Raw genomic sequence first — 23321 nt, 5'->3', positions numbered from 1 at the left:
GCACGTGGAGGAGGAACACCCAGAACAGCAGAGATCTCAAAGAACACTGGATTTATTTTTACAAAGACCGGCATGGAAGGGATGTGTGACAGAAATCTCCAGATTCAGAGACTCTCTCGTGGCTTTGGGTGGTTTGTGCTGCCTGGCCCAAAGCCTGGTCCTGGGCCAGGGCTCAGCTCAGCTGCCTCGGTGGCTCTCCAGAGGGAGCAGTGTCTGCAGGTTGAGCAGGAGCCTGCTGCTGGGCAGGGCACTGGCAGCAGATTCTGCTGCAGCCCTTCTCTGAGCCGCTCCCTGGCTGCAAAAGCCATTGACAAGAGCCCATTGCTAAAAAGGACATTTTTGTGCTGCCTTACAGAGTCCTGCAGTGTCCTGCCCCAGGCTGCCAGGGCGTCAGCACAGGGATGCCCCAGGCTGTGGAGAGGGCACCGAGCAGCAGCTGGGTTCAGAGCCAGGCCCGTCCTGAGCAGCTGGGTTCAGAGCCAGACCTGTCCTGAGCAGCTGGGTTCAGAGCCAGGCCCGTCCTGAGCAGCTGGGTTCAGAACCAGACCTGTCCTGGGCAGCTGGGTTCAGAGCCAGGCCCATCCTGAGCAGCTGGGTTCAGAGCCAGACCCGTCCTGGGCAGCTGGGTTCAGAGCCAGGCCCATCCTGAGCAGCTGGGTTCAGAGCCAGACCCATCCTGAGCAGCTGGGTTCAGAGCCAGGCCCGTCCTGAGCAGCTGGGTTCAGAGCCAGGCCCGTCCTGATTGGCTCCAGGTGTGCCAGCACGGCCCAGGTGTGTCAGGACAGCCCCAGGTGTGCCAGCACAGCCCAGGTGTGTCAGGACAGCCCCAGGTGTGTCAGGACAGCCCCAGGTGTCCCAGGTGTCCCAGCACGGCCCAGGTGTCCCAGCACGGCCCAGGTGTCCCAGCACAGCCCCAGGTGTCCCAGCACGGCCCAGGTGTCCCAGGTGTCCCAGCACAGCCCAGGTGTCCCAGCACAGCCCTAGGGGTCCCAGCACGGCCCAGGTGTCCCAGGTGTCCCAGCACGGCCCCAGGTGTCCCAGCACGGCCCAGGTGTCCCAGGTGTCCCAGCACTACGTTCTCTGGACGTTCTCCAGGCGGTAGCTGCGGCGCAGCAGCGATTCCAGGAGCTCGGGGGCGAGGCTGTGCAGGAGCAGCGTGCTGCCGATGGCCGGGCCGGGGTAGTGCAGCTCCCGGCGGCGCAGGGCTCCGGCTCGGATGATCTCCAGGGCACACTCCTCCTTGGGGGCCGGGCTGTCCGGGATGACGCGGGACACGGCCCGCACGGCGCTCTCTGGCACGGGACAGGGACGGGTCAGGGGCACTCAGCACCATCGGCGTTGGGGCGTCTGGGGCACCCCAAACCCACTGACCCAAACCCACAGACCCGAACCCACAGACTCTGGGATCAAACCTGCTTAACAAGGCGTAGAACAGTGAAAATAACAATTATAAATGTCCTTCCCTTCCCTTTGCTTTCCAGCTCTTGAGAGGTCACAGGACCTCCCCTGAGTTCACGGAGCCTGGCAGAGTCCAAGGCCTCAGCGCACACTTTTTGAAGGGCTGGGGTCCTGTTTCCACAGCTGCAGAGGGAGGGGAGGCTGGCACCAGAGACAGGGGCTGGGCTCAGCTGGAATGGGGTCCTGGCAGGGCTGAGCTTACCTGTGTTGATGTAGCCCAGGATGCAGAGCGTGATGGAAACGTTGACCTTGTCTATGATGAGCTCCTGCCTCAAGGAGCTGAAAAATCCATCTAGGGCGAACTTGGTTGCAGAATAGGAGGCGGTAAAAGGGCCAGCAATTTTACCTGGAGCAGAGACAGGGCTGGGGTTTGGGTGCTGGGCAGGCACCAGGCTGCACAGCTCTCCCTTCCTCTTGCCCTGCCAGTAGCTCCAGTGCTAGGATTTTGGAATAAACTGTCATGAATGCCTGGGAGATAAAGCACACTCAGGAATGTTCAAAATGTGACGTATGGCACAAAGGGCTTTCCAGAGCAGCTTCTGTATCGCTGCAGAGATGCCCACATATTGCAAATGTGTGTTCAGTGTGCGGCCATGGCTGTGGAATCACCTGCACTGCAGCGTGGGAAGGTGATCAGAGGGTGCCAAGAGCCCGACAGGACAGAGGATAAATTTCCCAGAGGATTTGAGTTGTGCAGAGTTAACAATGTGCTGACCCTGAGCGCCAGCCCTGCTTGTGGTCCCTGCTCTGCCTTTTGGAGCGGAGCCTCCGCAGGGATCGTGGCAGGCAGAGGAGGGGCTGTGGGCAGGAGCTCACCCGCTATGGACGAGACCACCACGATGCTGCCCTCGCTCTCCTTCAGCAGGGGCAGGGCAGCCGTGGCCAGGGCCACGTAGCTCACAAAGTTGGTCTCCAGGAGGCTGCGCACGTGCCCCACGTCCCCGCTGAAGTAGGTGAAGCCGCTCTGGCCGATGTGGTTCAGGATGAGCATGTCCAGGCCACCTGCGGGCGGAGCAGCTGTGCCACCAGCCACACAGGCAGCGCCTCCTGGGGGCTGGGCTGCACGGGGCTGAGCAGGGAGCACCTACCCCAGGTGTTCTCAGCCTCCCTGAGCACCTCCTCGGGCAGGCTGGGGCTGGCCATGGAGCCGCTGATGTAGCGGGCGGAGGCAGCGCCGAGCTCCAGGCACCGCTCCACAACCTGGAGAGAACGGGCTCCAATGGACTCCCCTGCAGGGAAGCACCAGCCCAGGCTGCTCCTGTCCTGGGCCAGGCAGGGCTGCTGCTGGGGGAGCCCAGGGGAGGATGTGCAGGTACCAGGTGTGCCCATAGCACTGGGGGAGCCCTTGGGAGGATGTGCAGGTACCAGGTGTGCCCAGGGTGGTACTGGGGGAGCCCAGGGGAGGATGTGCAGGTACCAGGTGTGCCCATAGCACTGGGGGAGCCCAGGGGTGGATGTGCAGGTACCAGGTGTGCCCAGGGTGGTGCTGGGGGAGCCTTTGGGAGGATGTGCAGGTACCAGGTGTGCCCATAGCACTGGGGGAGCCCAGGGGAGGATGTGCAGGTACCAGGTGTGCCCAGGGTGGCACTGGGGGAGCCCTGGGGTGGATGTGCAGGTACCAGGTGTGCCCATAGCACTGGGGGAGCCCAGGGGTGGATGTGCAGGTACCAGGTGTGCCCAGGGTGGTGCTGGGGGAGCCCAGGGGTGGATGTGCAGGTACCAGGTGTGCCCATAGCACTGGGGGAGCCCAGGGGTGAATGTGCAGGTACCAGGTGTGCCCATAGCACTGGGGGAGCCCAGGGGTGAATGTGCAGGTACCAGGTGTGCCCAGGGTGGTACTGGGGGAGCCCAGGGGTGAATGTGCAGGTACCAGGTGTGCCCAGGGTGGTACTGGGGGAGCCCAGGGGAGGATGTGCAGGTACCAGGTGTGCCCAGGGTGGTGCTGGGGGAGCCCAGGGGTGGATGTGCAGGTACCAGGTGTGCCCATAGTACTGGGGGAACCCAGGGGTGGATGTGCAGGTACCAGGTGTGCCCGTGTGCCCAGGCTGGGGTGAATATCACATCCAGCCCAGCACACCCCCCTGCCCATTTACTTTCTGCAGCTTGGCCTCTGTCCGTGCCGTGAGCAGCAGGTGTGCCTCCATCCGTGCCAGGTGATACGCCATCTGCTCCCCGATGCCGCTGCTGGCTCCCGTCACGATCACCCGCTTGCCCCGCAGCATCTCTGCCGAGGAGGGTCCAGAGCTCAGCCCTGGCACAGCCCTGGCTGCCCCTCTGCTCGTGGGCACCTCCCTGTCCCTGCGGCTCCTCCCTGTCCCTGCAGCTCCCCTGTGTCCCTGCAGCTCCTCCCTGTCCCTGCAGCTCCCCTGTGTCCCTGCCAGCCTCGTCAGACCCCGCTGCTGCAGTCTGACCCCAGTCCCAGCGGGGTGGGGAGGCCTGAGCTCTGCACTCCTGCCCAGGGAGCGGAGAGAGCTGGCCAATAAAAGGATTGAATATTTAAAGTGGGAAAACTGCTCGTTTCCCAAATAAGTAATTCACAGGGGTCAGACACTGTGTCCCAGCAGAGCCGGTGTAGCTCCGTGAGCTTTCCCCAGCTCTGACCCCTTCCCTGGGGCGTTCTGACCTCCCCTCCCGGCCCTCCCTGGCTGTGCCAGCCCCGTCCAGGTCCCTGTGCTCGGCACACGCCGCCCCTCTGGTGGCGCTTTTGGAGCCTGCTTCTCCCAGGACTTACCTTCGCTGAAGTTCTCGGGTGCTGAGTAAAAATAAAAGGCCAGTGCTGCTCCCAGCAAAGGGATGAGAATCTTCAGCAGCAGCCCCATCCCTCTGCAGAGGAGAGGCAGGAACGAGACGAGCCCCGCGGGGAGGTGAAGATGGCTGGAGCTGGCAGATGGGGCTGGGACGTTTTGAGCTGGCTCTTATCTCACACAAGTTTGCTGATGGACCTTTTCTTTGCCCTGCTGGTGATTCAGCAAACATTAACCTAATGAAGCGTGTGGCTTTGGACTTTAGGCTGTCCCTTTGCACCCTTGGCCTGCCAGGAGTGCCCGGTGTGCTCTTGGAGAGAGCAGAAGGGAAGGCACTGAGCAGTGGTGGCTGGGACAGCAGTGTCCCCTCAGAGCAGACATCCCTGGGACCAGTGGACGTCCCTCTCTGCACCACTGCACCAGGAGCACCCCTTCCCTTCCTCTCTGGCTGCACGAGGATTTACTGAGCAGCGCTCCTGTACGCGCTCACGGCCAGATCTGGGGAGAGCTGGGCTGGCAAAGGTTCCATTTTCCAGCCACTGCTGCTGATTCTGGGTTATCCTCTGGGATATCACCATGGGGGTAACATTGGCAGTTTGCTGGGTGGCTCTTACCCCTAAAATGTATCCCTGTGGAGGAATCCACGGGTTGCAAAAGGCAGCAAAAGAGCCAAGTGGATGAATAGGAAACACCTTCAGCTTTCCCAGGGCTGTGGTTCTGCTCAGCGTCTGCTGGTGGGTGGCAAATGGGTTTGAGGGTGATTTTCTGGGTGTTTAAAGGGCAGAACCCACTCTGTGTGTGCTGGTTTGTGTGGGTAAGGAGAAATTAGGAAGGAATTGTTCCCTGTGAGGGTGGGCAGGCCCTGGCACAGGGTGCCCAGAGCAGCCGTGGCTGCCCCTGGATCCCTGGCAGTGCCCAGTGGAGCCGTGCCCATGAACAGCTGAGAAAGGCCCCGCCAGCACACGCAGAGCTGTCCGGTCAATACACTTTATTTAATAATTAGCTCAGTAATTAGCGTTGCGCGGCCGGGCGGGGCCCGCAGGACACGGAGCCGCCAGTGCTGGTCCCGCTCTGTCCCGGCGGGCGCCGCCAGCGCATCGCGAACCGGGGCGGGGCGGTGGCGGCCAGGAACGGAGGAACGGGGCTGGCTGGGACCCTCCCGGTGACCAGGGGACCCTCCCGGGGCCGGGACCGTCCCGGTGACCAGAGACTGTCCCGGGGCCAGGACTCTCCCGGTGACCAGAGACCCTCCCGGTGACAGGGAACCCTCCTGGGGGTAGGGATCCTCCCGGTGCCAGGACCCCCCGGTGACGGGGACCCTCCGGGGGTCGGGACTCCGCCGGGCCGGGGCCGTCCCGGGGTACGGGGCCCTGCCGGGGTTCCCGGGCCGGGGCTCAGTGGGGCGGGCGGGGCGCGGCGGGCAGGCGGTAGCGGCTCCGCACCAGGTAATCGAGCAGCTCGGCGGCGCAGTCCCGCAGCAGCAGCGGCAGCCGCGTGGAGCTGTAGCGGTAGTAGAGCTCCCTCCGGCGCAGCGCTGCGCCCTTGAGGATCTCCAGCGCGCACTCGTCCCGCGGCGCCGGCCGCTCCTGCAGCACCTCCGCGGCCGCGCGCACGGCGCGATCTGCGCGCCCCCGCGTCAGCGCCCGGCACCCCCGGGATGGGGCAGAGAGGGGGCACCGGGGATGGGGGAGAGCGGGGACCCCCGGGGATGCAGAGAGAGCGGGGACCCCCGGGGAATGCAGAGAGAGTGGGGACCCCCGGGGATGGGGGAGAGCGGGGACCCCCGGGGATGGGGGAGAGTAGGGATCTCTGGAAGATGTGCGGCCAGTGGGGACCCCCGGGGATGGGGGGGAGTGGGGATCTCTGGAAGATGTGCAGCCAGTGGGGACCCCCGGGGATGGGGGGCCAGTGGGCACCCGAGGGGCTGTTGGGCTGTGCCAGCTGTAAGCAGTGCCCAGATTTACGTGGCACAGGGCAGTAAAAGGCTTTTGAGGCTGTTTTTTGGGGGCAGACAGGTGGGATCCCCCTGCAGCAGGGGTGACAGGCTGGGGTGGGGCAGAGATGGCAGGGGAAGGAGCCAGGGTGGGGATGCTGAGCCCTGAGCAGGGCTGGCCAAGCTCTGCTCTCACCTGTGTCGATGAAGCCGAGGATGCAGAGCGTGATGGAAACATTTATGCTCTGAATGGTGAACTCCTGCCTCAGGGAGCTGAAAAATCCATCCAGGGCAAACTTAGTCGCAGAGTAGGGGACGGTAAAGGGGAACCCGACTTTACCTGGGCACAGAGTGAAGTTCTGTGTTAGCACACGAGGCTGCTCTGCCTGAGCTGCTCTTCTGCGCTCCCTTAGAGACAGGATTTTACCAGGGAAGTGTCATCCTGGCACCTGAACAGCAGCCTTACAAATATTCTTGCTGGCTTCCAGCTCTTAAGGCCAAAGCTGTGCCTCACATCTCTGCTCAGGGCATGGGCAGCCCACAGGAATCACAAAACCCTCAGAGGGGAGAGATGGAGCAAAGCTGAAACTCTTGTCCCTGGCCTGAGCTGCTCACCAGAGCACTGACCAACACAGCACTGTGGGGTTAAACTGCAGAGCTGGCCAAAAACCAAACGGGGACGATTGGATTGAGCAGAAAACAAATTCCATCAAGAGAACCCCAGACCCATCTGGATTTGGGTGTTGGGGCTGGTTTTGGTGGGGTTTGTGCCTGGTGTCTCTGTGTGCTGCTCCTGGCCCATGTCGCCAGCCTGGTGGCACTGCCCACTCACCTGCCATGGATGAAACCACCACGATGCTGCCCTCGCTCTCCTTCAGCATGGGCAGGGCTGACGTGGCCATGGCCACGTAGCTGAGGAAGTTGATTTCCAGGAGCTTCCGGACGTGCTCAACGTCCCCATCAAAGAAGCCAAAGTAGGATGCACCAACATGGTTCAGAATCAGCATGTCAAGGCCTCCTGCAGGCAGAAAAATGGGCATTAGTGCTGGGGGGAAAGGGCTGCAAGCAGCAAAACAACATTTTCTGGGAGCAGAATAAGTGCAATCCAAGGAAATCAGGTTTTTGGGTCAGAGCTGTTATCTCCGGAGAAGGGATACAGCCTGGATGGTGGCTGCCAGTAACTATTTTGTTGTGATATGTTGTTTTAGTTCAAAACACAAATGCCATGTCCCAAGGGAGATCATCCATGAGGTGTCTGGGGGCTGGGGAGGCAGAGGGAGAGGGGAGCTCCCCACGGAGCTGCTGCATTTCTGAGCCGTGACCCTTGGCCGCAGTGGCCAGGGCTGTGGATGCCCTGGACTCTGGCACTGGGCTGATGAAACCCAGGGCTGTGGCACTGCACCAGGATGCCAGGAGGCCACAGAGCTGAAACCCAGAGCGCAGTTCAGTTTGAGAGGCAGCAGTGCGGGCAGAGGAGCGGGGCCGCGAAGGGCAGAGTGAGGGGAGGATTTTCCTGTCTCTCCCTTTTTGCACGTGGCAAACAGCACGGCCTGGATGCTGGCAGTGTGCAGAGCAGGCTCAGACGTACCCAGTGCTGTCTGTGCCTCCCTCACCACGTGCTGGGCGAAGGCCGTGTCCTCCATGGAGCCGCTGACGAAGCGCGCGGAGGCTGCTCCCAGCTCCAGGCAGCGCCGCACCACCTGCACGGCAGCGGGGCTCAGCAGCCTGCCCAGGGCTCTGGGGACCCATCCCTGCTCTGGGAGCCCCTCCCTGCTCTGGGGACCCCTCCCTGCTCTGAGGACACCTCCTTGCTCTGGGAGCCCCCTCCCTGCTCTTGGGGACCCCATCCCTGCTCTGGAACCCCCTCCTTGCTCTGAGGACCCCATCCCTGCTCTGGGAGCCCCCTCCTTGCTCTGGAACCCCATCCCTGCCCCAGAGCCCCCTCCCTGCCCTGGAGCCCACAGGCTCTCAGGTGTGGGTGTGGGAGCTCCCTGTGATGTGTCCCCACCTAAAACCAGCGGTTTGGGCTTTTGGGAGTGTGTTTGGAGCCTTGTGATCTTCAAAGGGAGCCTGGGAAATGATTCCTTGGGTGAGTGCGTTACCCGAGGCAGTCTGGCTCCTCCTGCATGCAGGCTGGGCTGGAATTGCAGGGGCAGCAGCAGGGGCAGGAGCAGGGGCAGGAGAAGGGGCAGGAGCAGGGGCCTGCCGTGGAATGAGGGTGTGTGGGGATGTGTGTGCAGCTCAGACACTGCGGCGTGGAGTGTGGGGAGCTGTGTGTGCAGGAGGGACTGCCAGGTGTGCAGGAGGGACTGCCAGGTGTGTGTGTGTGCAGGAGGGACTGCCAGGTGTGCAGGAGCTGCCAGGGCACAGGGGTCTGCCATTGTGACCTGTGCCTGTCCCCATGCCCGGGTGTGACCTGTGCCTGCCCCCATGTCCAGCTGGGACCTGTTCCTGTCCCCGTGCCCATGTGTGACCCGTGCCTGTCCCCGTGCCCATGTGTGACCTGTGCCTGTCCCCGTGCCCATGTGTGGCCCATGCCTGTCCCCGTGCCCATGTGTGACCTGTGCCTGTCACCGTGCCCATGTGTGACCTGTGCCTGTCCCCATGCCCAGCTGTGACCCGTGCCTGTCCCTGTGCCCATGTGTGACCCGTGCCTGTCCCCGTGCCCATGTGTGACCCGTGCCTGTCCCCGTGCCCATGTGTGACCCGTGCCTGTCCCCGTGCCCATGTGTGACCCATGCCTCTCCCCGTGCCCATGTGTGACCCGTGCCTGTTCCCATGCCCAGCTGTGACCCATGCCTCTCCCCGTGCCCATGTGTGACCCGTGCCTGTCCCTGTGCCCATGTGTGACCCATGCCTGTCCCCATGCCCATGTGTGACCCGTGCCTGTTCCCGTGCCCATGTGTGACCCGTGCCTGTCCCCGTGCCCATGTGTGACCTGTGCCTGTCCCCGTGCCCATGTGTGGCCCATGCCTGTCCCCGTGCCCATGTGTGACCTGTGCCTGTCACCGTGCCCATGTGTGACCTGTGCCTGTCCCCATGCCCAGCTGTGACCCGTGCCTGTCCCTGTGCCCATGTGTGACCCGTGCCTGTCCCCGTGCCCATGTGTGACCCGTGCCTGTCCCCGTGCCCATGTGTGACCCGTGCCTGTCCCTGTGCCCATGTGTGACCCGTGCCATGGCTGTTCCCATGGCTGTGCTGGCCTCTGGGCGAGCCCTGCCACGAGCCCCAGCCCTGCCCATTTACAGTCTGCAGCCTGGGCTGTGTCCGTGCCGTGAGGAGGACGTGGGTGCCCATCCGTGCCAGGTGATACGCCATCTGCTCCCCGATGCCCGTGCTGGCTCCCGTCACGATCACCCGCTTGCCCCGCAGCATCTCTGCCACACAGACACAGCCCCTGCAGTTAGCCTCAGGCCAGTAGAAAACCCTTACAACTGAGAAATAAAAAACCCCTGGGTGCCCTTCAGATCAGCAGGTAACTGGAAGGGAAATGAGTGTAAAGCATCCAGCCCCCGCAGGGCTCTCTCATCCCATGGAAAAAGCTGCGGAGCTGCTGCAGCTCCCCGAGGAATGCAGGGACACAGGGACAGCTCTGGACTCTTCCAGCAGCTTTTCCCACAAGCCAGGACACAGTTTATCAACACCCCAAGTATTCTGTAACAAAAGCAACCCACTGAGTGCGTGCTCCAACCTTTAGCACGTACAAGCCCCATTTATAAACTCTTTTCCTGAACTCAGGAAAATGGAGCACTCAGTGCCCTCTCCCCCTCACCCCCTGCCTCACCTGCTCCCTCAGGAGGTTTTTCTGCACAGTCCTTGCTCAGTTTGGTTTTAAATCTTTGTTAAAGCCCCTTTCAGTATCCACCACCACACAAAGGCTCGGCCTTGGTCCGAGCTCTGACTGATTTCTATGCAAAACACCCAAATGTGGCTTTTTGTCGTTTTTTCCTTAAAGCCAGAGTCACTTTGGATACTTACCCGGTTTGAAAGCGTCCCTCGCAGAATAGAACCAGAAGGCCAAAACCAATCCCAGGAAGGGAATGAGAATCTTTTGCAACCGACCCATCCCACTGCGGAGTCAGGAAATACAGCAGGAGAGAGAAGGAAGGAACAAAAATCCCTCAGCAGAGCTGCCCCTGAGGGAAGCAGCGGTGTCACCCTTTAAAAACCCGTCAGTGCAGGAGCCGCGGCTTCCAAAGCCCTGGGAAAGCACGGGTGGGGGGATGGACGAGCCAAGCAAAGCCTTTGCTTTGCTCCCTGCAGCTCGGCCTGGCCCCAGCGGGGCTGTTTGGGTCCTGCCCGGCTCTTTTCATATTTCCTGTCCTACATTAAAATGCAGAATTTTGCACAACACCCTGGAAGAGGTGTGTCTTTGCTGAGCAGCATCAAGTTTCACTCGGAGAACATCAGAGGGAGCCCAGTGCAGGTGGTTCAGCTCTGCCCCTCATTCCTGCGGGCCCTGGGCACGGATGTGGGCACGGGGACACCCCCAGCTGGTGCTGGGCTCCCAGGGCAGGGCTGCCCCTGGGCTGGCAGCAGGGACTGGGCAGCTTCTGCACCCCAAACAGCCCCAGGAAAGGCTGAAGGGTTTTCTGATCCCGGCTGCTGCAAGCCTTGGAGGGGCAGAGCCCAGAGCTGTGCCCAGAAATGTGCCCAGAGCCCAGAGCTGTGCCCAGAAATGTGCCCAGAGCCCAGGGCTATGCCCAGAGCTGTGCCAGAGCCCAGAGCTGTGCCCAGGCTGTGCCCAGGGCTGTGCCCAGAAATGTGCCCAGAGCCCAGGGCTATGCCCAGAGCTGTGCCCAGGCTGTGCCCAGGGCTGTGCCCAGGCTGTGCCCAGGGCTGTGCCCGAGCCCTGCTGCTCCTGGCTCACCTCTCTGTGATCACCCCGGCTGGATTCCCCCACAGGTCCCTCCTGTGCCCAGAGCTGGGGCGGTGCTCCCGGGGATGCTCCTGCCCCCTGCCCCTCCTGTCCCACCAGACACCGGAGAGGGGAGTGGGAGCGCCGGGAGCCCTGCAGGGAGCTCCTTGCAGGGCACGGCTGGGCTCGGGCAGGTTTGTGCAGGCAGCTCCAAGGCTCAAAAACACTTGGCAGGAATTTGGATTCCACTTCTTCTTTTTTTTTTTTTTTTTCCTTTTTTGAGTGATATTTGACTTTTTTCAAGTCATTTTCACATCTTGGTCAAATGCAGAGGATTTTTCTTTTCCCTTTTTTTCCCCCTCTTGCTTTCCTTTATCTCATAGACATTAAAATATTATTTTTCCTCCCCAGCTGTGCCAGTGCCCTTTGCATGGACAGAGCTCTGATTCCTTTCTTTGCACGCAGGGCCATCACAATGCTGCCCTCAGTTTCTTTTCCCCCTGCACATCCTGCAGACCCCGTGGCTGCCAGGCTGCACCACTGGAAATGCACTCCCAGTCCCAAGGGAGATGAGAGGCTTGGAGGATGGCTTTGGTTTGCTTTGACATCACATTTCTGCACACTGCTGGCTTAGAAAAAACCCTGTGATGTTTAAGTCGTTTCCAAGCCCTGATTTTGTGTTTATTCCCTGTGTGACCAAATTGGGAATTGCTGCCTTGGAATTCCATTGTTGGAACAGGAGCCTTGGCCGCTGCCCATGTTCCCAGTGCCCTTGGAGCTGGGAGGCTGAGGCTGATATTCTTATCTGCACCCCTAAATTTAGCCTGGCGGCCCCTGGAGTGTCCATGTGCACACTCCAATGGCACTGAAGGCATCCAGCCCCTGCCTTTGGAGTGGCTGAGCTGGGAGGCGAGGGCGTCACCCCTGGGATGGGGCTGGGTGACAGCTCCAGGCTGCAATCAGATCTTTGAAAGGTGGCCACAGACAAAGACTCACCAGATTTTGTGCCAGATGCATTTTTTCCTGAGAATTTAATGTACCAGGGAAGTGCCACGTTCACAGGTTGGAATAAACCACATTCAGAATAACAGAATAACAGAACAACAGAAGTCTCAGAACAACAGAAATCAACCTCCTGGGAGCCCAGCAATGTAACTCAGCCTGGGGCAATGTGTGGCTCTCCCCGAGAGTTTCCTCCTCAGGATCTGGGTTCAACTCAGCCTTAAATGCTCTCCCCAGCTGCTCACTGGTCCCATCTGGTTTCTCTCTGCTCTATCCCAGTGTTTATAATTAAACAATTTTGCAATTGGCACTTTGCAGGGGCTGTGGCCATGGCCCCGTGTGCTCCGGGCTGTGGGGTGCTGTGGGATGGTCTGGGATGCTGTGGGGTGCTATAGGATGCTGTGGGATGCTGTGGGGTGAAATCAGGCATTAACACTGCTCTATTCCCCCTGTGCAGAGTCTCAGGCCCCTGCAGTGCCCAGGGCCGGGGCAGCAGCCCGGGCTGGCCCCAGCCTGGCCCAGAGGGGTGAGCAGGGTGCAGTGCCCAGCCCGGGGGCAGGGGCAGGGGCAGGGCAGGGGCAGGGCTGTGCTTTAGCTGTCTAATCCCCTTAGCTGTCTTAGGAGCGGCTATTTTGACTGTTCCCAACCCTCTTTGCTTTAAGCTCATCACCCCGGGGCTGGAGCCCTGGGAAGAGGAGAAGCAGCAGCAAACCCTCGGTTCTGGGGGGGCACAGCCCGGCCGGGCTCAGCTGGAGCCCCCCTTGGGAGCTCCCTGTCCTCCCTTCTCCTCCCTTCTCCTCCCTTCCCCAGGGCCCCTTTCCGCGGGGCAGGGTGAGAACAGCCAGGGCTGGCCGGGGAGAGGTGATCCTGGGCACTGAGGGTGATGGACACAGCTCTGGGATGGGCTGGGACTGTCCCCTCAATGTGATCTGTGTGAGGTGACAGGACACGGCTCTGGGATGGGCTGGGGGTGTCCCGTCCCTGTGATCTGTGTGAGGTGACAGGACACAGCTCTGGGATGGCCTGGGGGTGTCCCCTCGATGTGATCTGTGTGAGGTGACAGGACACAGCTCTGGGCTGTCCAGGACTATCCCCTGGCTGTGATCTGTGTGAGCTGACAGGACACAGCTCTGGGCTGTCCAGGACTGTCCCCTCGATGTGATCTCTGTGATCTGACAGGACACAGCTCTGGGCTGTCCAGGACTGTCCCCTGGCTGTGATCTGTTTTAGGTGACAGGACACAGCTCTGGGCTGTCCAGAACTGTCCCCTCAATGTGATCTGTGTGAGCTGACAGGACACAGCTCTGGGCTGTCCAGGACTATCCCCTGGCTGTGATCTGTGTGAGCTGACAGGACACAGCTCTGGGCTGTCCAGAACTGTCCCCTCAATGTGATCCTGTGATCTGACAGGACACAGCTCTGGGCTGTCCAGGACTGTCCCCTGGCTGTGATCTGTTTTAGGTGACAGGACACAGCTCTGGGCTGTCCAGGACTATCCCCTGGCTGTGATCTGTGTGAGCTGACAGGACACAGCTCTGGGCTGTCCAGAACTGTCCCCTCAATGTGATCCTGTGATCTGGCAGGACACAGCAGCCCCGGGAGCGCCTCCATCCCCGCCTGCCACAGCCACAGCCCCCAGCTCCCTGTCCTCACACCAGGTGTGCCCCAGGGAATTCCAGCCCAGCCCTGCCTGCCCACAGCCCTGCTGGAAATGTAAAACCTCTCCAAAAGCTGGGATGGGCAGGGCAATGGAGCTCCTCAGCTGATGGATCCCTTCAGGCCCGAATTCTTGAGTTTTCCCATGAAACTTCCATCGTATCAGTGAGGGGGGGATTGTTCAACCCTGCCAGAGAAGGGCAAGTTCAGCCTTGCCAAAGGACATTTAGTTACAGACTAAATCCAGTTGGTTACAGGCTAAATGAGGTAATTCTCAAACAATGTTTTTTTAAAAAACCCTATAATTTTAATGAGGAAAAAGTACTTTAAATTTGAAAGCTTGAGCAGATTTTTTGGGCAGGTACTGGGTAGGATTCTTTCTCTGCTCTGTGCTGCTGGGTTTATTTTGGTAACAGAAATATTTGTCAACAAAATGAATTGTGGGTTGTGTGTTGTGAAAATGAAATAGTGAACTTCAGCCGTATTCTGGTATTTTCAGGTCCTGCCCTTATGTAGGAGCTGTGCACAGGGCACTGAGGTCTGGCAGGGCCTTTTCATTTTCCATAATCCAGCGTTTGGCTCAAGTGTTTTCCTGTGAGCTGGAGAGCGGCACACACAGATGCTGGTGCATCTCCCAGTTTCCATGAGCTGTGTGTCCTGCGACTCCTCCTGCCCTGCCCTGCCCTGAGGGTGTCTTTGAGCTGATAAGGAGATTTTCTGCCCTGGTCAGGACTGGCAGGGCCTGTTTGCCTGCCCTCCCCCTGCAGTGTGCCTGGGATCACTCAGCTCTGGCTGGCTGGAGACTTTGACTGACATGACACGGCCCCAAATGCAAGAGATTCTTGCTAAGCCCCAGAACATTTTTTAAATAGGTGAAAGTCCTCTAATGATCCTGGCAGCGCTCTGAGTGGAGCCTGAAGCCTGGAACAGTTTCCACACCCTGCAGGCTGTGCCATCTCCGTGTTTTTCCATCTGTGACACCCTGTGGCTCTGGGTCCAGCGTTGCCCTGCACACTCGGGTGTGTGTGGCGGCTTTGTGAAAGATCCCAGGAAGGTGGAAGGGTTTTGGTTTTAGGATTTTCAGCTGGAGCCTGCTGGAGGGCTGCCAGGGCAAGAACGGGGCTTTGGTTTATTTTAAAGCAGTTCTGTGCCCACGTGGCCGTGGCAGAGGCAGATGTGTGCCATTGAACCCAGGTAACCCCTGGAGCCCAGCCCCAGCTCGGGGCATGTGGCACCTGTGTGAAACAAATGCCACCTCCTCCCCAGCTGGCCCCTGGGGAAGGAGCAGAGGGACAGGCAGACAGACAGGCAGAGAGACAGGCAGACAGATGGACAGACAGACAGACAGACAGATGGACAGGCAGACAGACAGGCAGACAGACAGGCAGACCAGCCCCCAGAGCCACCTCTCTGGGTTTATCTCCTCCATTCTCCCCCGTGTCCCCCCTGCCCTGCAAAAGGAGCCAGAGGTGAGAGCAAACCCTCTGCAAACCAGCACGAGAAGGCTCTGAAAATAACAGCAGCAAGAGAGAGCACCGGTACCATATAAAATATTTATTGATCTTGCAAAATGGTGTAAAACGCGTCCGTAAGAAAAATAAGAAACCACGCTGTGCATGGTGCACAGGTTTATACCAACAAAAGGTATTTTTCCCCACTGCTGCACAGCAGCAAATAAAGCCCTTCACTTGTGGCGAGTCTCAGACGTGCAGCCTCCTCCGGCCGAGCCTTCCCTCGGTGCTGGAACCCCCCTGGTGGAGTCTCTGTGCCGCGGGCCAGCCTAGGACGCGTGCTGCCGGGTCACCAGGGCCCTCTGCAGTGCTGCCTGTGCCTTGCCCTTGGCCTGCGCCAAATCCTCCCTTTTCTGCAGCTGCTGCTGCTGCTCCCGGGCTGCCACGGGCTTGTTCTTGTCCTCCTCGTCCTCCAGGCTGGCCTGGGAGCTGAAGGGGCTGCACACGGCCTCCACCAGCCCGATGACCACCCCGAAGAAGGCCAGCACGCTGCCCAGCATGTACAGCTTGACCATCTTCCTGTTGGGCTTCTGGCTCAGCATTTCCTTGGCGAAGGGGATCAGCTCGTGCATGGTTTCCATCTCACTTCGGCAGCAGCGGGGTCTGATGTGGCTTCTGGAAGAGAAGGGAGAGGGACGTGAGTTAAATCCAGCTGCTATGGGGGCAGAGCTCTCCAGCTCCCCACAGACCCGTGGCTATGCTTTAAATGGGGATGGGGGATTTTTGCTGAAGGTTTGCTTCAGGAAAACGCAGCCACCCTGTCCCTGCGGTGCCTCAGGACAGATCCAGAGCCACCCTGCCCAGGACAGGTCCAGGGCCACCCTGCCCAGGACAGAGCCAGGGCCACCTTCCCCAGGACAGAGCCAGGGCCATCCTGCCCAGGACAGAGCCACCCTGCCCAGGACAGAGCCAGGGCCACCTTCCCCAGGACAGAGCCAGGGCCACCCTGCCCAGGACAGAGCCAGGGCCACCCTGCCCAGGACAGAGCCACCCTGCCCAGGCTGCGGTGGGGGGCACACACTGCTGGTCCCACGCATTTTGTGCAGCATCCTGTCCCATCCCATCCCATCCCCATCGCATGCATCCCCTCCCAGCCCTTACCGGTGGTGTTCTGCGGGCTGTGCGGTGCAGTGAGGCTGTGCTGTGCTGTGCTGTGCTGTGCTGTGCAGTGAGCGGTGCAGTGAGCGGTGCAGTGAGCGGTGCAGTGAGCGGTGCAGTGAGCGGTGCTGTCGCTGATGTCGCTGCTGTCGTTGCTGTCGCTGTCGCAGCCGCTCCGCTGCCGCCGCTGCCCGGGGCCGCCGCCGCCGCCTTTTATCGCCGCTGGGGCGGGCGGGGCGGGGGCCGGGCCGGGAGCGGGGCCCGGAGCTGGGGCCAGCCCGGCCCCCCCGCGCCTGGCAGCTCCTGCCCCTAATCCGGCCAGACGGAAAAAAAAAAACCTTTTAGTTTTTTTTTTAAACCCTTTCCTCCCCCACTTCGTAAATTCTTTTATTCTTTCTTTTCCCCATTCCATTTCTTTCTCCTTCCATTTCTCCTTATGTTTTCCCATCCCTCCTTCCATTTCTCCTTTTTCTCTTAAAAAGCTTATGTTTTTCCTTCCTCAAACAAACCCCCGAGACTGTCTCAGTCTAATCCCCGAACCAGAGATCTGATGCCTGACTTGCTGTGCAGCCCTGTACCTGCTTCTGCAATAAATATTTCATACACTCACAGAGGCTTTGCTGATTGCCTGGGAGGCAGGGAGAGGGTCTGCGTCCACAGCTCCCAAAACAGGGCAGGATTTGGGTCAGGGCTTGGGGCTGTGCGTGGCCAATTCACCAAAATGTCCCTGCCTGGCTGCCAGTGGCCAATTCACCAAAATGTCCCTGCCTGGCTGCCAGTGGCCAATTCCCAAAATGTCCCTGCCTGGCTGCCAGTGGCCAATTCACTGAAATGTCCCTGCCTGGCTGCCACACTGCGGGCAAGGGGGTGAGAAAATGCCCCAGGGACGCAGCGGGCCGGTGTCACCCAGCCGAGGTGTGACCGTGCCACCAGACTGAGGTGTGACAGGGTCACCTGGGCTGAGGAGTGACATGCTTGTGGAAAGGGAACGGTGAGCAGGTGACTCTGCAGGTGTGACAGCCCCTGACTTCCTGGGAGTGAGAGAACTTGGGGAAGCTCCAAAGAGAGAGAAGGTACATCGACTTCAGATCCACTCCTGGCTTTTCCTGCCCTTGGTGTCAATCTGTGTCACCCCCTTTGTGTCCCCCTTTGTGTCCCCCTTTGTGTCCCCCTTTGGGTCACTCTCCGTGTCACCTGCAGGACGGTGCTGTTGCCATCCTGGGCTGCAGCCAGGCTGTGTTGCACCAGTAACCCCCGGCATTACTGATGATGCAAGAACGATTGCATCATCATCATCATCACCCCCATCGTCTGCTGCGGCTGCAGCTCCAGCAGAGCAGACACTGCAGGAGCCCCCTGGGTTCCATGCACATCTCAGCTGAGCCCAGAGAGCTGCTAAAGCCACAAGAACTTGTAGGGATCTCCAGCAGGTGATGGACTCTGGGTCAGATTTCTGGGCAGATCCGTGTGGCTGAGGATGGGAATTGCTCTGCTAGGCTGTGTGTAGAAATTAAAATATCAGCTGATGTTGTAGCAGCAGTTTTGGGGAGAGGTTGGTGCGTGAGGAAGGAGGTAAAGCTCATGTCCTTCCTGCCTTCCTCCCCTCCTCCTCCTCAGCGCTGATGCCCCCACACTGCCTGGTTCCCTGCACAGGAGATTGTGGGCACTGCTGGCCACCCCAAAAAGGAGCACAGGCCTTGCATTCGCGGGGTTTCCCCTGGCTCTGAGCTGTGCCGGGTGTGGGGCAGTGACTCAGCCCCGGCTCCTCACATCCCGCACGTCCCGAGGCTGCCCCAGCCCCCGCAGTGCTCCAAGGAAACGCTCCTGGTGAAAACTTGGGGGTTTTTTGGGTTTTTTTTTGCAAGTTTTGAGTCTGCTTAGGAAATTGTATTGCAAGACTGGCTGTAAAAGTTGCTAAAGACTCGTCTATCCCTCCTCAGCGTCTGGGGTTTTCTACTTTAAATAAAGGGTCCTTATCTTCTCTGCCAACTTGGCAGCCGAGGTTGCAGCTGATCGCTGACTTCGGGCTGTGTTTTTTCTCTTCTGCAACACTCAAAGAAATGGCTTTTGGAGAAAAGATGGCCGGAGGGGACAGCGGCCAGACAGGGGAAGCTGAAGGTCACGGCTGATCCCGCGGCTCTTTGGGGTCCCTGTGCTGCCCTCGGGCTCCAGGTCGGGGTCGGGGCTGCCCCGGCCCTGCCCAGCCCCGGCGGCAGCAGCTGAGCCGCTCCGGGCGCTGACACAAAGGGCGCTCTCACTGTGACTTCTCACCTACAAAACGGAGTTTTGGTTGTTTTTGGGTTGGTTTTTTTTTTCCAGGCAGGGTTTTTGTTGCCTGCTGAACCTGATGTTTGCAAGTCGTTTCCTGAGGGCTGAGAAGGGAATTTTTGTTTGTAAAATACGGATGGAGATGTCCACGGATTCCCAAAGCACTGAGAGCTGACAGAGCTCAGGATAATTTTGAGCATTAACCAATCTGCTGATAATCATCTCTGGGAAACACTTCCCATGGCAGCACTCAGATTGTGTTGATCTAATTTAACAACATTTAATTCGATTTTGGTCTAGATTTCAGTAACAAAGTCTATCCAAGCTCGTTGTGTGGACATTTAAATTGAATTAAGTGTGGCTAAAACGATTAATGATTAACACCAAATTAGACTAATTTTAGCCGTTCTAAATCTTATTTAGGAGAGTCTGCATGAGGATGCTGTCAGGTTTAATCGCAACTTTGATTAAACCGGGCTTTGTGGCCGGGGGAGCCGCACGAGTTTAACGTCATCGGGGGGGAAGAGCTGGGCCTGAACTTCCCGAGCAGCGTCAGCAGCCGCGGCTTAACCTGAATCGGCTGGGAGGGGAGGCTGGGATGGGGCAGATCGGGGATGGGGCTCGGGAGGGGAGGCTGGGATGGGGCAGATCCAGGGATGAGGCTCCAGAGGGGAGGCTGGAATGGGGCAGCTCCAGGGATGAGGCTCCTGCAGCTCCGGGGATGAGGATCCTGCAGCTCCGGGGATGCTGCTCCGGAGCCCCGGCGGGGAGATCCGCCTGGAATTGCCCTGGAGGAGGGAGCAGGGGATGCTGAGCTGCCGCACCGAGCTGCTGCTGCCTCTGCCAGAGCTGAGCATCCTCCTGGCACCGCTGGCTGGGCACGGGTGAATTTGGTACCACGGGGTGCCCTTGGTACCAGGGGTGCCCTCAGAACCAGGGGGTGACTTTGGTACCATGGGATGGCCTTGGTACCGTGGGGTGCCCTCAGTACCAGGGATGCCCTCAGTGCACAGGATGCCCTCAGTGCACAGGATGCCCTTGGTACCAGGGCGATGCTCTGGGAGCGCTCCGGGAGCGCTGCCCGGGCCGGGCTGGGCACAGAGTGAGCCCCGCTCCCAGCCCCACGGAGCCTTTCAGGGGCTCAGGTTTCACTGCCCTGGGCTGGCACAGTCCCTGCTGGCAGGGGCAGGGGCACAGCTCCGGTTTCACTGCCCTGGGCTGGCACAATCCCTGCTGGCAGGGGCAGGGGCACAGCTCCGGTTTCACTGCCCCGGGCTGGCACAGTCCCTGCTGGCAGGGGCAGGGGCAGGGGCTCGGCAGGCGCTGGCCATGCTGCAGGTGCGTGCTGGGGGCTCTGGGAGGAGCAGAGCTGCCCTGAAAGGGGCTGGGAGGGAAGGGGAGCTGCCCCTGCTGCCAGAACAGCCCCATAGCAGGCCCAGGACATTGCCAGGGTGTCTGATCTGCTCGGGCACAGCACAAAGTGGTGTCACCTTGAAACACTCAAGGGAATAAGGACAGAAAAAGGAAAGGAAAGCCTAAAGCCCAGCAAGGTGTGTTAAGGATCGGTCCTATTGCATATGAATAAAATAATGCAGGTTTGGTTCCATAGCCCAGCTGTGCCAGAGGAGGCTCCCCCAGGCTGTGATGGACACGGGGTGCAGACAGCTCTGGCCATGTGGCCGGGCCATGGTGACCTGGTCACTGTGCTGACCTGCTCTGCTGTGGGGCCTGAGGGGCCATGGCTGCCCTGGGCAGGTCACAGGGACACAGCCATGGGGACCCTGCTGCTGGTGCCCAGCACTGTTGTGTGCCCCTGGTGCCCAGCGCTGCCCTGTCCCTGTGCCCTGGGTACCCAGTACTGCCCTGTCCCTTACCCTGGTGCCCCTGGTGCCCCTGGTGCCCAGCACTGCCCTGTCCCTGTGCCCCTGGTGCCCAGCGCTGCCCTGTCCCTGTGCCCTGGGTACCCAGTACTGCCCTGTCCCTTACCCTGGTGCCAGCTCCTTCAGCACCAGAACTGCACAGAGCTGTTGCCTCATCTCCCACACGCCCGTGAGTGGGCAAGGGTCGGGCACTGCTGGACTTTGTCTGTGGTGAGTGTGAGCTCCATGGGCTGTGCCCACCCTTCAGCCCAGCCAGGGAGGGCAGCACAGGTGGGAGCAGCCTCTGTTCTACCTGGGCAGCTCAAAGCTGGCAGGCAGGACCAGCAAACAGCGCGTCCTTCATGGGACATCTGTGCTTTAAGGGGCTCCTAAACGTCCCTAAATGTCAGTTTAAACTTCTGCCCTGGGTGTTGCAGGGAGAGGCTTTCGGGGGATTTGCTGGCTGGCACCAGGGGTGCAGAGACCAAAAGCCAAAACCCCCCAGAGGGCAGCTGGATGCTTTCTTAATAGAATATTTTCCTCTTTGGAAAACGGGGACGTGACAAAAATAACGCTGTTCCCCTGCAAGGATAATTTTATCAAGGTCCCGGTGGGAAGGGGGCACAGTGCCAGCCTGTGCCCTGCCAGCTCTGCACCGTGTCCCTCGTGCCTGGGGGGCTGTGCAGCCCTGCGCCCTGCTCCATGGGGGACACTGGGGACACTGGGGACACTGGGGACACTGGAGATACTGAGGACATTGGGGACATTGGGGACATTGGGGACACTGGGGACATTGGGGGCACTGGGGATGCTGGGGATACTGGGGACATTGGGGACATTGGGGACACTGGAGGAACTGGGGATACTGGGGACACTGGGGACACTGGGGACATTGGGGACACTGGGGATAATGGGGGCACTGGGGATACTGGGGATACTGGGGATACTGGGGATTCTGGGGGTACTGGGGATACTGGGGACACTGGGGACACTGGGGACATTGGGGACATTGGGGATACTGGGGACATTGGGGGCACTGGGGATGCTGGGGATACTGGGGACATTGGGGACACTGGGGACATTGGGGACACTGGGGGAACTGGGGATACTGGGGATACTGGGGACACTGGGGACATTGGGGACACTGGGGGAACTGGGGATACTGGGGACGCTGGGGACATTGGGGACACTGGGGACACTGGGGATAATGGGGGCACTGGGGATACTGGGGATACTGGGGATTCTGGGGGTACTGGGGATAATGGGGGCACTGGGGATACTGGGGGAACTGGGGATACTGGGGGAACTGGGGCATTCTGTGCCCACCCATCGTGGGTCAGGCCACAGGGAATCCCATGAGGTGGGGAAAGGAGCAGGGGGGAAAAGGAAAACCCAATTTAAGGGTAAATCCTGAGCCTTTGCTGTGCTGCACAGTGGTGTGGAGGGGATTTGGGAGATTGCTGTGCTCCTGGGCTGGGCTGGGTGAGGAGCAGAGCCCTGTGCTGGCCACAGCTGTGCCCACAGCTGGCACTGCTGCAGCTGCACAGGCGGCTGGGCTCACAGGCTTGCTGCACTTAGGAGCCAGCTCCCAGAGTTACTGGAATTTAAACCTAAAGTAGGTCAGTGGCATTTTGGTTCAAAGTGTTATTTGCTTACAGAGCAGGTTTTCAGAACAGGAATTGGAATTTCATCAGGAATTCCTGAAATGCTTTTAAAGGAGATCATGGTAATTAGCAAAGGCAGTGATTTAAATCCTCTCTGCTGGAATAAAGAGGTGGTTTCCTGGTCAGGTTTGAATTAAAATGGGAAATGAAAAGATTAGGTGGAGGAAAACCTCTTTTATTACTGATATCATTAATCTTCCAGCTGAGAGGGTTATCAGAAAGCCACAACATGAGACATTAACTTCTCACCCCTGACAAAACCCTCCCAAGTTTTCCTCTTCCCAAGCAGCTTCAGTGCTTCCAGCCCCATGTCCTGTGCCCCTTGCAGGCTGTTCCCACAAAAAGGGAAGCAGGCACCTGACAGGGCTCAGGCTGTGCCTGCCCAGGCTTTCATCCCAGCTCTGGGCAGGCAGGGGCTGGAAGGGGCTGGGAGTCCGGGCTCTGCCCTCCCCAGTGCCAGGATCCTGCTCGGCAGAAGCAAATTATCCCTGTGCCTGGTTTTTTCCATTGTAAAGCAGCTCCTCGTGTGCTTTCAGGAATTGTGCTTCAGACATTTGTTAATCCTTCAATGAAAAATGTAACAGCAGCATTAATATTCAGTTTCTGTGTGCTTGAACTATAAAACCACCCTCAGGCAGCATCCTTTTCCTCGGTGGAGGTTTTGCATTTCAAGGGATTAAATGTTCTTTATGCAGCGCTGTGTCGCTGATTTCGGTTCCTTTCCTGTTTCTGTCGGCGCGGGGAGCAGCAGGGGTGCTGATCTCCTCCTGCAGGAGAGGTTTTCAGAGCTGATCTGCTCCTGCAGGAGAGGTTTGCGGTGCTGATCTGCTCCTGCAGGAGAGGTTTTCGGTGCTGATCTGCTCCTGCAGGAGAGGTTTGCGGTGCTGATCTGCTCCTGCAGGAGAGGTTTTCAATGCTGATCTGCTCCTGCAGGAGAGGTTTTCAGAGCTGATCTGCTCCTGCAGGGGAGGTTTGCGGTGCTGATCTCCTCCTGCAGGAGAGGATTTTGGAGCTGATCTGCTCCTGCATGGGAAGGTTTGCGGTTTTCCTCAGCAGTGTCCCCTGCAGCCCGGGGCAGGGGCTGTCCCATGACTCAGAGCCGATTTCCTGCAGCAGTTCGTAATGGTGTTTGTTTTCCAGGGAATGTCTGGCCCAGCCCTCGCAGGGCTGTGGGCACAGCTCAGCACAGGCTGGAGAGGAGCTCGGGCCCTGTGAGCATCCCCCTGTCTGTCCCACCCACGCCAGGCTGCTCCGGCGCTTGCATTTATTT

At 59.5% G+C, this 23321-nt stretch overlaps 3 protein-coding genes across 4 annotated transcripts; all 3 read right to left on the bottom strand.

Annotated features, from left to right (window-relative positions):
• Nucleotides 1–36: 36 nt before the first annotated feature.
• On the bottom strand, nucleotides 37–4277 carry LOC139601359 (11-beta-hydroxysteroid dehydrogenase 1-like). Its single transcript, XM_071450339.1, has 6 exons — nucleotides 4190–4277; nucleotides 3552–3682; nucleotides 2547–2658; nucleotides 2275–2460; nucleotides 1661–1804; nucleotides 37–1292 (listed from the first exon to the last, which is right to left on the bottom strand). The coding sequence occupies exons 1-6, from the start codon at nucleotides 4275–4277 to the stop codon at nucleotides 1072–1074; spliced, it is 882 nt and encodes a 293-aa protein (XP_071306440.1). The 3' UTR covers nucleotides 37–1071.
• Nucleotides 4278–5218: 941 nt separating this feature from the next.
• LOC139601357 (11-beta-hydroxysteroid dehydrogenase 1-like) lies at nucleotides 5219–10331 on the bottom strand. The gene is made up of 6 exons (XM_071450337.1): nucleotides 10114–10331; nucleotides 9382–9512; nucleotides 7724–7835; nucleotides 6968–7153; nucleotides 6332–6475; nucleotides 5219–5823 (listed from the first exon to the last, which is right to left on the bottom strand). Exons 1-6 carry the CDS (start codon nucleotides 10199–10201, stop codon nucleotides 5597–5599), a joined length of 888 nt encoding a protein of 295 aa, XP_071306438.1. The 5' UTR covers nucleotides 10202–10331; the 3' UTR covers nucleotides 5219–5596.
• Nucleotides 10332–15190: 4859 nt separating this feature from the next.
• Nucleotides 15191–16461, bottom strand: G0S2 (G0/G1 switch 2). 2 transcript variants are annotated; one of them, XM_071450341.1, is made up of 3 exons: nucleotides 16354–16447; nucleotides 16264–16314; nucleotides 15191–15777 (listed from the first exon to the last, which is right to left on the bottom strand). In XM_071450341.1, exon 3 carries the CDS (start codon nucleotides 15741–15743, stop codon nucleotides 15432–15434), a length of 312 nt encoding a protein of 103 aa, XP_071306442.1. In that variant the 5' UTR covers nucleotides 15744–15777; nucleotides 16264–16314; nucleotides 16354–16447; the 3' UTR covers nucleotides 15191–15431. The 2 variants fall into 2 exon arrangements, with proteins under 2 accessions (XP_071306442.1, XP_071306441.1); XM_071450340.1 differs by having other exon boundaries at nucleotides 16264–16461.
• Nucleotides 16462–23321: the final 6860 nt, after the last annotated feature.

The sequence above is a fragment of the Agelaius tricolor genome, unplaced genomic scaffold (genome assembly GCF_023055355.1).
Source record: "Agelaius tricolor isolate 1412-34295 unplaced genomic scaffold, bAgeTri1.0.p SCAF_30, whole genome shotgun sequence".
Lineage (NCBI taxonomy): Eukaryota > Metazoa > Chordata > Aves > Passeriformes > Icteridae > Agelaius > Agelaius tricolor.
This window is presented reverse-complemented; position numbering and strand designations above follow the sequence as displayed.

Coding starts and splice junctions, on each gene's coding strand:
- LOC139601359 (XM_071450339.1), bottom strand. CDS start 4,277: ATGGGGCTGCTGCTGAAGATTCTCATCCCTTTGCTGGGAGCAGCACTG. Junction 2,659..3,551: donor CAGAGGCCAAGCTGCAGAAA/GTAAATGGGCAG, acceptor CGTTCTCTCCAG/GTTGTGGAGCGGTGCCTGGA. Junction 1,805..2,274: donor GGTGGTCTCGTCCATAGCGG/GTGAGCTCCTGC, acceptor TCTCTGCTCCAG/GTAAAATTGCTGGCCCTTTT.
- G0S2 (XM_071450340.1), bottom strand. CDS start 15,743: ATGGAAACCATGCACGAGCTGATCCCCTTCGCCAAGGAAATGCTGAGC.
- LOC139601357 (XM_071450337.1), bottom strand. CDS start 10,201: ATGGGTCGGTTGCAAAAGATTCTCATTCCCTTCCTGGGATTGGTTTTG. Junction 7,154..7,723: donor GGAGGCACAGACAGCACTGG/GTACGTCTGAGC, acceptor TTCTGCCTGCAG/GAGGCCTTGACATGCTGATT. Junction 6,476..6,967: donor GGTGGTTTCATCCATGGCAG/GTGAGTGGGCAG, acceptor CTCTGTGCCCAG/GTAAAGTCGGGTTCCCCTTT.